The sequence below is a fragment of the Psammomys obesus genome, unplaced genomic scaffold, assembly GCF_907164565.1.
Source record: "Psammomys obesus unplaced genomic scaffold, mPsaObe1.curated_primary_1811, whole genome shotgun sequence".
NCBI lineage: Eukaryota > Metazoa > Chordata > Mammalia > Rodentia > Muridae > Psammomys > Psammomys obesus.
The window spans coordinates 40,976-53,660 of NW_026593982.1; the positions used below are offsets into that span (position 1 = coordinate 40,976).

At 47.2% G+C, this 12,685-nt stretch overlaps 1 protein-coding gene across 1 annotated transcript in view; it reads left to right on the forward strand.

Annotated features, from left to right (window-relative positions):
* Positions 1-12,685, forward strand: part of Antxr1 (ANTXR cell adhesion molecule 1) — a 167,707-nt gene that overhangs the window by 30,285 nt on the left and 124,737 nt on the right. Inside the window, exons 4-8 of the mRNA XM_055617629.1 lie at positions 3,782-3,863; positions 4,416-4,449; positions 5,598-5,677; positions 8,418-8,486; positions 9,802-9,882. Of these exons, the coding sequence (XP_055473604.1) occupies positions 3,782-3,863; positions 4,416-4,449; positions 5,598-5,677; positions 8,418-8,486; positions 9,802-9,882 (346 nt within the window). The remainder of the gene's footprint in view (positions 1-3,781; positions 3,864-4,415; positions 4,450-5,597; positions 5,678-8,417; positions 8,487-9,801; positions 9,883-12,685) is intronic.

The window sequence follows — 12,685 nt, forward strand, 5'->3', positions numbered from 1 at the left end:
AGACCAGAAAAGCTTTTCTCAAGCAAGTGCCTCATCATCACTCATCATCTCCGCCAACCCCAGAGAGAAGCCTGAGGAAGCCATGATCTTGTGAGTTATAAGCAAACTGTTACTGTTCAGTTTAGAACTTGATGGCACAAGAGTGGACAGCAGACCTGTCTGTCTTGCTGCAGCCACTGGCCACCTGGAAATGCTGGGAGCTTGGCTGGGTAATGAACAGTCGTGTGTGTTTCCTGTGTAAGCAGAGGCCCCAGAGCCAACAGCTACAAGGCATTTGAGAAAAGTCCGGTTCCACAGACGCTCCTTCACGGGGGCTGCAACACTGACAGTGAAGACCTCATGCTGGGTTATCTGTGGGCGGTGGGGCTCATTTTTTGCACAACAACAATAACAACAACAACAACAAAAAAAAAAATGAATGGTATGTAACTCCAAGGAGGATTTCCCGGTGAAGATGTGGGAAGAGCATCCTAACATCCACGTGTGTGCCTTTCCTTCCTTCGCTGCTTTCATCAGCGGTCATCATCAAAATGCCACAACATGCTTGCCATTACCCTCAGGCCCCCAGGGCGCTGTGACCATCCCATCACTCTAACAAATCACCACTCTGCTGCTGCGTGGACTCCTGCTAGAGAACACAGTAGCAGGGTGTGAATGAATGATGCACGGAAGCTGGACTCATTCAGCTCCTACCGCCCGCACTACACCCGCTAAGTAAGTGTTAAGTGTTGCAAAAGGAACACAAGATGTGTGGCCCCAAAACCCCCAGCTTCTGAGTAAGAACACTGGCAGACAGAGAAACCACCAAGGAAAACAGGACATTTTAGTAACAGCCTCCTGTGCAGGATTCCCAGCCGCTCATTTCCCAGGAAGTTGCGCTGCACTAATAACTGAACTTCCAGAGAGGTGATAACCCTATGAAAGGTGAGGCTCCCTGGTCCTCAGGTTTCTAAGGTGACATAAGGAGGCGCCCCTTAGTACGAGGTGTCCCCAGTGTCAGAACAGACCCACGAGTTCCCAGGCCACCATCTCTCTTCAGATGTCTGGATGTTTTGGGCCCTAAGAGAAGGAGCAGGGAGTGATGAGACAAATGACAAGGCTGGTGTAGCTGGGGAGTTTCTCAAGGGAGGGAGAGATGCTGAGAGCACTCGCTCAAGAAAGCCTTCGTAAAGGAAAAGAAACAGGCCTAGAAGAAAAATACCCCCATTCCCATATTTTATTTAGCAGAAGAAAAACCTGCCAAGGACTCTTTTCCACAGAAAACCTTTTTCAAGCTTTCTTTTTTTTTTTTTTTTAACCTCGGTGTTAACATAATATTCTGGTTTTAGTGCTACCAAGAATATTCCAGACTTCACTAGTTCATGACCAAATAAAAAGATCACACTTGCCTTTCTCATAGTATTCATTAAATTTAAAATAATGAGTTTCATCATGACGTTTTCTTACTTGCACGTCACACACCTCAGTCATACATTCCCTCTGTTCTGCTTTCTGAATCATCCTATTCCCCCTCTACCCTCTTCCACAGCCCTGACAGCCCCCTTATATGTTAATGTTCAAGTTTTTCTCCTCTGGCTTCCGCATAGGAGTGAACACATGAGATCTTATCTTTTTGAACCTAGCTAATGTCACTTACGTCTACCAATGATCGTGATATCGGTTCTGTGTGTGTTTGCACATATGTACACCATCTCTTGGTGGACATCTGGACTGGTTCTCTCTCCTGGATGTCACGAATGGTGCAGCCATGAGCACGGCTGTGCACATAGCCCTGAGGCCCACTGCACTGGACTCCACCAGGTGTTAGCAGTGGTGGAATAGCTTTGTCACTGCAGGTTTTGTTTTCAGTTGTCTGAGGAACTTTGTAGTGATTTCCACAGTGGCTTTGTCAGTCCCACTGCAGAGGAGAAGGGCGCCCCTTTCCCCACATCCTCAGTGGCATCCATCATTTTCTTGGTGATAGCCATTCTATCTGTAGTGAGAGAGTGCGATGTAATTTCATGGTAGCTGAGGGTGTAGGGCTTTTTTTTCACAAATGTTTTGGCCTTCTGTATTTCTTCATTTGTGAAGTTCATTTGCCTGTTTGCTGATTAGATTGTTTCTTTGGTGGCTCTTGAATTCCCAGATTCTAGACATTCTGGCCAAGATATTCTATTCTTAGGCTATCTCTTTGCTCAGCTGTTTCCTTTGCTGTGAAGAGTTTTAGTTTGCTATAATCCCATTAGCCAGTTCTTATTATTTCCTGAGATGCTGGAGCCCATTTCAAAAGGTCCCTGTCTTATATGTGGAAGTGTTTTGAAGGTGAACCAGCACAGTTTGCTGATGAGTCAGGCAGGGATACGAGTGGGCTCCCAGTTTTCGTGGCTGAGTTCTGATGAGACAACCAGATAACAGTCCGCGCCTTTCCCAAAGTTTGAGTGACATGGTGTTGAGTAGTCCACGTGAGAGCAGCAACCACAGGGACCTGTGCCAGGCCCTGTCGCTGTGCCATTAAAGTGTTCCAACAGCCTGGTAACCCACCCCCTTCAGCCCCATCCAGGCCTCCTCTCACATCAGTCTTCCTCCAGGATTAATGGTTTTCATTAGAACTTCTACCCAAACAATTGCCGAGGTGAACAGGTTTTCATGCACTGGATCGTCCATTCAGAAGCAAAAGCTTATCAGCACAGCTCACAGGAGGAGCTTAGGGTGGAATCTCACCCCTGCCGCGGCTATTTGTGAGGCCTTACACAGGGTCCTTCGGCTTTTTCTGATTCAGTGTCCTTAGCTGTGGCACTGAAGAGCCGTCATAAGGCGGGAGTTCTTGGGAGCGTTGTGCTGCCTGTATTCAGCAGAGCCTAGCTGTGAGAGTTCCCAGCCACTGTGTGCAGTGGCGACCCAGTCAGCACCTTTGACTTCTGGTCTCTGAGAGCAGAGATTTGCCCTCTTTGAGTCCAAGTTTTATCTCTTTGATACTGGGAGAAGAGCACCCGCACTGAGAGGTCATAGAGAGGTGAAGGCGGCTTCTTTGAGCAGGACTTTCTGTATCACGTTCCCAGGAATGGCAGAGGCTCTTCTGACGAAAGGCTCTTTCTTCCTTGTTTAAGTTGTGCATTTCCATCTCCACCGTGAGACCGAAGCAGGAGGAAGGCCATCCTGCCCCCTCCCAAAGGCTTGTGGTTTCCGTGTGAGGCTGGGGCGCTCAGTAAGCCTGCTGCAGAGGCAGAAACGTGAGTGTGGGCGTCTGCATTCTACCCTCCAGAGAGCGAAGTCTGCAAGACTCCATGTGGCCCCAGAAGCCACTCCAGCCCTCTCCCACGTTCCTATGGGAGGTGTGGATTCCATGTGCTTTTCTTTTTCTTTCAAAGCTGGCTGTGTGGTTCCCTTTGGCGTCATTTGCACGGGTGCCTCCCAGCCACATCCCTGGCTCTCCTGGTTTCTTGGTGCTCATCACTCTCTGGCTCATATGAGGATCTTCACCGGTGTGGTTGTATGTCCCATTAGGAGCAGGGACATTTCAAGGCTCACTTCCAGGGTGGAAATAAAGCTTTGTCCACGTTACCCAAGAGGAAAATCTGAAAAGCAAATGGAGGTTTCCCGAGGAAGGTTCCTTATATTGTCGAAATCCAACTCATTCTACTCTAGTTGTGGCTGAAGCCGGTGCATGAGGCTTTTCCTCTGCTGCTTTTGGGAGCTATCAGAGCAATACAGCATATTCCTGGAAATCAAACTGATATGTGTAGCTGTCAATAGCAAGGTGAAAATACTCTCGTGAGACTAACAAGATACTTTTGGGTTTCAGGGAACAGATCCGACAAGGCCTAGAAGAACTCCAGAAAGTTCTGCCAGGAGGAGACACTTACATGCACGAAGGATTTGAAAGGGTAATTTCAAGAGGGCTTTAAACTCTCAAGTATAAAGCATCACGTTGGAATATGCATGTGGGGACGGCTGATGAGACAGAGCATGTGGGCTGAGGAGACTAATTAGGCCCAGTAATGTGAGAGCACAATTTCCCCTACCCCATAATCTCAGGACAGCTACATTCAAAAGAACTAGGGGAATGGTTTCTCCTCCTTAGCCAGTGCTTAGACGTCACTCATGAACTTTGCCACACAAGTCCCCTCAGTTCCCAAGGTGACCTTCGTGGCTGCAGCCTCAAAGGCTGAGATGGAATTTCAGAATCTTTGGCTTTAAAGGCAATCTTTCCAAGACTCTGAGAAGAGCTCCATCCTTGTCAGCAGTTAGCTGACTTCAATGTGAGAGTCCCTTTCCCTGGACATCAGCACTGGCACTTTTAGAGAGACCTGGAGCAGTTACATTAAGAATCAAGACAGCATACGAACACCAGCTCCCTGGGCCTGCATGCGTGCTCCTGGACTGGCAGGCAGCATTGTGTAGCTAATGGTCTAATGGCGTCTTCCTGTGTTTTTCAGGCCAGTGAGCAGATTTACTATGAAAGCAGTCAAGGTAAGAGTGTAGCATAAAGCAACATGGAAAAGTGTCTCATCTGTATCTCTCAGCATTTGCTTCTGGAAGAGAATTCTTTTACATTTCAAAGTACATGTGTGCCGTGGTCCATAAAACCTCCACATTCATTTATCACAAAGAAGGAATATGAAGGAATCCCTAGAAAGATGGCTTATATCAAGCCAAATTCTACCATGCCATGCCATGCCAGGAAATGTTTTATAAAAACAATTAAGATTCCATTATGGCCACAGTCTGCAATTCCCATGAATAGCTTTACATGGCGAATTCATTAAATTAATAAATGTTTGGCTGGGTTAGTAAGCTCGTGGGTTTTTGTGTCAGATGTAATTATCTTGTCTCTCTCTGGGCTCCTGCAGTTGGATCTGATATTTAGATCAAGTTGGCTTAAACGTCTCCTCTCACTTAAATATGAACACATAAAGTATGCTTAATAACGTCCTTAGAAAGAGAGACACAATGATCATCATTATTCTGGTTATTATTCGTCTCCCTCATGGAGAACATTCCAGTATGTCACCCTAGTCTCTCCGATGAGATTCCATATAACTGTGGGGACTTTCCCCCTAATGGCCACTTCCTGTTTGATTGCAACAACTACAACAAGTAGGCCAAGCCCCAAACTCGCTCAGCAAAATCAATTTTGAGTACTGTTACTGGAAGTCTAAATAATATTGGAAGAATTCCAGTAGATTTTTTCCAACAGCTGTAACACTTCTGGGCAACTTGCAAATTCTGATAAATATTATGTTTTTAGCAAGCTGTCTTCCAAGTGTGGCATGTGTGGTCAGCTATAGCATTCAAGAAGGACCAATACAGTCCAAGTGAGGAATTGGCCACAGGCCCAGTGGCCGTTGGTCACTGGAGCTGTTTGCAGTGATTGACCGGCTCAGCGATTGTGTCGTCAGGCCAGCCTCTACGCTGAGATGTGGCTGAGAACCCGGAAGTCTGACCCTACAAAGGCATTCTCCACGCTGGAGATGCTTCCACACACAAAAACAAGATTGGTAGTTCTCCCATCTTCATTGTCAGGGACTGAGCTTATGAAGAGATAAAAATCTCAGGGGGGAGTGGGGTGGACCCTGGTGGCTCAGGATGAGTGAGAGGGTTTTTGCTGTTTTAAGCAGGATACAGGACAGCGAGTGTCATCATCGCACTGACGGACGGGGAGCTGCATGAAGACCTCTTCTTCTACTCGGAGAGAGAGGTGAGTAACTGCCGCCGCATCTCAGTGTGGAGATGGGACCCGGCATGCAGCCCAGGGCTGGAAGTGCCTGGTGTGTGCCTGGCGTGTGTGAGGAGACAGGGCCTTTCTCTGGCATGACCCAGCTCTGTATTCAGGCAAAATGATAGTCGTTCTCAGTAAAACATGGAAGTGTTTCCTGTGTAAAAATAATCACAATAATTCATTTTTAAACTCAATGTTCATGTCTCACACATAGCAAACTGTTCCCTACTTTAAAAAAAATCCACTATGCCTTTGTTGAAGGCACTTTATTACTTTAGCAGCTTAAAAATGCCATATCCTTTTTAAGAAAAAAGTGTTGGTAGCAGTCTTCTTCCTTTTCCCCCCATATTTTTCCACTAAAGCAATCAAGTAGAAAGAACTTCTTGCGGTGCATAAGAACTAGTCTGCCAGGGTAACGTTCAGCTCCTCAGTCCAGGAGAGCAAGCTGACCAGAAGCTCATGCAACACTCTTTGTAGCTCTCCGTATTTCTCCTTCCCTTCCCTTTTCTAAGGTTTTTTTTTTATTCCACTGTATTTTAGAAAGATTTTACAAAAATGTTTATTTATGTTCTGTCTATGAGTATTTTGCCCACATATATGTAGGTGCACATATTGTCTGTAGAAGTCCAAAGAGGGTGCCAGATGCCCTGGAACTGGAGTTCTGTGTGGGTGTGAGCCTCCACGTGAGCGAGGGTGCCCTCAGAGGCCAAAGGCATTGAATGCCCTTGGCATTTGAGTCACAGACTGGTTGGGAGTCATCTGATGTGGGTGCTGGGAATCAGCCCGGGGCACCCTGAAAGAGCACTGCACACTCCAAACTTCTGAGCCATCTCTCCAGCCCTCCTTTCCTTTTCTTTATGCTCTCAAACATTACTGCCCAGAAGGAGGGATCCCCAAGGCCTCACCCCCTAGTTCAGAAGCTATTGGCAGCTGATGGTTGGAGAGAGAGAGAGAGAGAGAGAGAGAGAGAGAGGTTTTTTTCAGAGGTGAGAGAGAGAGAGAGAGAGAGAGAGAGAGAGAGAGTGGTTTTTCTCCAGAGGTGTAGTCACTGGTAGATGACCTCTATCCCAGTGCATGAGCCCACGGATACATTGAAGTCTCATTACAGACACAGGCTCTCTCAGACCCAGGTGGACATTTACAGAGAGGAAAAAGATACGAAGTGGCGGTGGGTCAGATACTGGAAGACATTGATGGCAGCATTACAATTGCCTGGGGCTTTTGACCACTGTTTGGTTTAAACTGAGCTCCATCCACAAGTGTGAAGTGGTGTGTTTGTTCATTCTGAGCTTGTACTGGCTCTGCTGTAGAGACACACGAGAGAGCAATGAGCAGTTGCGGGGCACAAAATGCTTCCTTACTTCTCTCTCCCATGAGCACATGCCTGGCATGGGAAACACAAACTAACATGACAGATGCCCTGACCATCTGGGGAGCAGTAAGTTTCTGTATTCTAAACTTAAAACTATGTGGTGGAATGCGAAGTGGCTTATTCAGGCACCAAGGAACCGTCAAATTCAGTAAAAAGCCCTAATAAGGAAATAAAGCACATGATGAGTGAGAGCGGTTTAAAGTCGACGTTAGCCGGGAGCAATTTTAGGTATGGCACATACAGACTTGGAAGGCACTTGGCATGTTGATGCCAACAGAAGAAAGTGTTCCCAGAGAAGACATAAAGAGCATGGACCCTCCCTTTCTCCACGACACCCCCACAAAGCCCAGCTAGAGTGGGCTTTACATCCCAGCGTGGATGTAGATGAGGCCAGGGCTACACTGTGTCTTAAAAGTTCTTTTCATTCTGAATACAGCAGGAAAGATTCCCAACATCAAGGAGGAAAGACAAGTTCTGTCCCATCTAGAAGTCACTGTGGGAAAGAAGTGGGTTTGACTTCTCATCAGGGGAGAAAATAGGATCCAAACCAGCATGCACATATTGGCACTTGGTGCTTAGTGTTTATTATTTTGGGGTGCCTGTTCCATGTGTTCTGTTTTCTATCCTGAACACGGGGAACCTGGAAAGGAAGTACCAAAGCAAATCAAATACCTTTAATAAGTCAAATATCATTCAGCCAAAACCTGGGTATTTTTCAGCGTGTTGCCTTCTCAATGGTTACTGTAGGGAAATTCCTGGCTACTTATTCAAACATGAACTTAACATTAGACCGCTTTGCTCCGTGGCTGTGAGGAAGGTCTGGTTCATAAACGACGCTGACTATTAAAGCATCACACTGTCAGTGAGCTCAGTGCAGATGACACAGTTAATTCCCTGGACACCTTACAGAATGAAGCCAAGTGTCCACTCAAGCACATCTGATACCAACAGCCATATTCCTTTCTAATACTGTGTGGCCATCCCAAACAGAAAAAAAAAAGTCAATAAACCTACTTCAGGAATAGCAATGGTGGACGTTTTTCCTACATGTGTGATGTGGTTTACCTGCATCCGTCATCCCTCTTCCTCCCTTGTCCTTCCAGAGCTGTCACTCAAGCCTGCTTCGGCAGGGGTCCCCCTAAACTGACCACTACCTCCTGGTCCACAGGCTTTACATAAGCCTTTGATGAGCACAGGCTCCCTGGGATCTAGATTGCTCCTTTACTGCGGCATCTGCCACACGGTAGGTGCTCAGGGAACACTGCATCGTTGGTGGCAGTCTTGAAATCAAGAGGAAGACACCTGCCTCTATGACTCCCTGTAACACCCTCTGTCTCCTCAACACAGGCCAACAGATCTCGAGACCTTGGTGCGATCGTTTACTGCGTTGGCGTGAAGGATTTCAATGAAACTCAGGTATGAGCCCGGCCCTCCTCCTGTTTGGAACGTGCTGAGCTCAGGAGTGATGTGCGGCGAGCGCGTTCAGCATGGCGGAGGCATCTGCAGAACACCTACCCCTTAAGTAGGAAGTTTCTCTAGGAAAAGAACAAACTTCTGGCCATGTGAATAATTCAGCCTCTGCTGCTGAGGTTTTGGAGGACATAATACAGAGCACCAGAGCACATTTCTCTTGTTTAACTTTCGTGGCAACATTGAGTCACCAAGGTGTCGCCACAGGTTTCTATTAACTTAGAACAGTTTCTAAAGATTTTAATTTGACAAGTACAACTTTCTTTTTCAAGTGATTCCCTTTTGTTTGTTAAAAAAAATGTAACGTGTTTTCAATGCAAAAATGTAAGACTAGTTGGAGAAGTCTGCCCGGAAGTAGAAACCTGCTACCATGCTAAATAAGAGCTCTCCCGTGTGGGTCATTGCTGTTTTTGTTCTAGTGGCACAGTATTCTAAGTTATTAAGTGAATAACATAGGGTTACAAGGCAGTGAGAACAGCCCTGCCCACTTTTAGGGGAAAACGCACACATATTTGCACTGAAAAAGTATGACAGTCTATACATACCCAACTGTCAATAAGGATCACCTACAAATACACAGCAGAGGTCTGTTCTGAAGAGGCCTTGGTTTTCCTTTATTTTAGCTCTCACAGTTTTCCTAAATTTTCTTTGTGTGTTACTTTTGCAATCTGTAAAAACAATGAAAAACTATGTTAAAACTGCCATGGCCTCTGCAGCCCCAGAACCATGACTGTGGGGGGTCCCTGGTCAGCTGCTCCTCGTCCTATGTCTCCTGCTTCTTGAAGTGGAAGACACAATAGACCTGTCCCTCGTGGGACCTTTCATCAGCTTGGTGCAACGACAAGGCCTGGGTTTAGTTCTCAAGTTGCTCTGAGAGAAGCCTAGTGTGTCTGATTTGGATAAATGTACCAGCAGATATTTGGAGGAGAAACAAGCCAGTGGTCCCCAAATCTACTGCTTCCCCCCAAGTCCTGTGTTCATGCAGCTGGCCAGTCTTACCTACGCTCCCAAGAAGGAAAAGGTTCAAACAAATGCAGAGCTGGTGTCACCCCTCACCTGCTCCAGGGGTTCCCTGGTTAGCGCACTGCCTCTGAGGGCCCCTCAGCGAGGCCCTCAGCCTGGTGAAGGCTCCAGGCTCCTCAGGGTTCAGAACATTGGTCTGGTGTCTGCCCCAGATGGCATATAGTAACTTTCCATAGTCTTCCACGTCTTCCATGCCTGACATGTCTCTGCACATGTTTGTGTGTCTGTCTGTTCTCAGCTGGCTCGGATCGCAGACAGTAAGGACCACGTGTTTCCTGTGAATGATGGCTTCCAGGCTCTTCAAGGCATCATCCACTCGGTGAGTGCTGGCTTCCTCTGGATGGCTGATCTATGGTTAAGATCTCTCTCTCGCTCCCAACCCCCTCCTCCGCCGTGCACACACTATTGTTTTTCTGCTTGAGAGATCATACCTTCACATATCTTTGTGTCTACTATGCCCTAGGTCTGCCTTCAGCCTTTCAATCATGCTTCTTTTCTTTCTCCTGTGCCAACTCTATTCTACAAGATGAAGAGGCCTCTGCCCTGGCAGCAAGCCAAAACCCCAGTCAGCCTTTGTTCTCAGAGTCTGGGCCTGACTGGCTCCCAGCCCACCCAGCCATGACTAAACAAGGCTGCCCATGAGCCAAGGCAACACCTGTTTTGTAAAAAGCATCTAACAAGTTACAAAGTAAATCATTACAAAACAAAAAGTCAGGCAGAGCTATACTTGCAAGGCAAGTCAGCTCTGAGATCATTCCCAAGACACCCCACTGCAATCAGCCAAGGTGGATCCCGAAACCCACACACCAGGAATGCTTTAGACCATGGATATCTGTAAGCAGATGTTTTCAGAATTATGAAAAACAGTCTTACTTCAGGCTGGAAATTTCTGTCTTAAATGTGTACAGACTGAAAAATGGAAATTTACTGAAAAATGGAAAGAACTGGGAAAATAGAGGGCTATCCCACCCAGTTGTTAGACCACAGGGGAAGAATTTCCTACATTAAAGGATGTTTGGATGGGCAGGCAGGATGGCTCAGTAGGTAGAGGTGGTTGCTGCCAAACATGACTCCCTGAGTTCAATCCCCAGAAAACCCCCACGGTGGACGCAGAACCAGTTCCCGCAAACCTCCCTCTCAGCTCTGCATACATGTGTACACCTTTCTGGGGTCATCGTGGCATACTTGGTAATGTGAGAACCAGAACTCAAGCACCTTGTGAAACAGCAGCCTCATACTACAAAATATTAACAGAAGGACTCAGTACTGCCCATGGAGCCTGTAGAAGCTGAGCAGGAGGGTGGGCGCTCTGTGAGAAGGTGGGCTGACCAGATGGCTGAAAGACCCTGAGGGGGGTGGGTGACCCAGGGGAGAGGAAGCCTGGTTCCAGCCTCTGCCCAGGGGCTGGAGAAGAGCAGGGTTTATCCAGGGGATGATAGTGGCAGCGCTGACTGTGGGTGGCTTCGGGGGTGGTGGAGAATAAGCCAGCACATTGGCCTGGAACAAATTTGCAAAAGCATTGGAGAGTTTTAGCTGCACCTGCAGGCAGAGGGTGGTGTCGATGAGACACTTGTTTTAGCTTTAAGTGAACACGCAATAACTGTACATCTGGGGGTCAAATGTGATTCGGCCAGCTTTATTTTCTGAGCTCTAACCAAGCCCAACCCTTCCAAGATCATAGGAGATCAGATACAGTCAGCATGGTATAGCTGTAGGCGTGTGATGTTAGGACAGGTACACAAGGTCAGGCCTGTGATGTCCCGGTACATATGCATAGCGGTAGAGAATGTGGCGTCTCCATAGAAACACACAATAGTAGACAGGGTGATACCACAATACATTTACACACTGATCAAGCCAGGGTACTTAGCACCCTCGGCGCTCTCTCAGTTTTCTGTGTTTGGGGAATTTTAGCTCTTCTCTGTGTGCATACGTAGGACCCGCACCAGGCCAGCTTCTGAATGGGGCCACGTTCTTTGCCCTGTTGAAGCTCTTGTGAGCCAGATGACCAGGGTCTTTCAAGAGTCAATTCCTGCGCAAATAATCAGCATTTCTATCTGTGAGAGTCTGGGTTGTCCTTGACTGTTTCAACATTAGTGACCCACCCAAGCTCAATGTGAGCCAGGCTGTTTGTAAAACTGCTCCTACCCCCAAAATGAAATAACTCAAGGATGGGTTACAGGTTCTAGCAGGACAGTCCCCAAAAAGGAAAAAAAAAATAGTAATGATTGCAGACTTTAGTCTCCAGACTTGAGCTGAATGGCGGCATTCTTGGGAGCTTTTATCTGGGAATTATATCGGTTTTGATCCTCCCAGGACTGGAACCCCGTGTTTATGGCGGTTGTTAACTGGTTTGCTTGGACAGAGAGAGACAAGTATGGCAGGGCTCATCCTTCGCAAGTCAGACAATGATAATTATGGCCTAAGAGCTGGCTGGCTGCTTTTAAGAGGTGGGTTCTGTTTCCTTTCCAGTATCAGGAACGAAAGCCATCATTTCCCCCCAACACCCTGCTCATTCCCATCACGGTCCTGTGGCTGAATATCTTCTGGTAATAAAATAGGACTGGACTTAATTATCTAAAATAAGGTTGCAGAGCAGCTTCTGATGACTCAGACAGGTCACAGAGGTCTCTGCATTTCCAAGACCCCAATAAAGGGCTCGTGCTGATTCACCCATCAGAAGATCACTGGGAGGCTGGGAAGGCGGCTCACAGTTGCTTGCCTGGCATTTGTGAGGCCCTGGGTTCCGTCCCCAGCATTACCCCCACCAAAATAAAGAAAAGAAAATGCTGACTACAAGCCTCTTGCTATAGATACTGGCCATTCAGTTATGAGTGAAGCAGGAAGTGACCCCGTCCCAGTCAGGCCGAAAACCTATGGGAGAGATCCATAAAAAGCAAATAATATGAAGTTAAATTGTATCAAACAGCTTGAGGAAATAACATAGGCTTCAGGTGAATACTGAAGGGGACGGCGGTGACCCAGGCTCCTCTTAGAAGAGAACCTAGAAGATGAAAAGCAGCTGCCGGCTTGGAACTGCAGGGGGTGTGGTCCTGAGATGGGGCCTGGTAGAATGACCAGGCCATGTGTAAGATAGAGCTTGGCAGATGAGATGAAGGCTG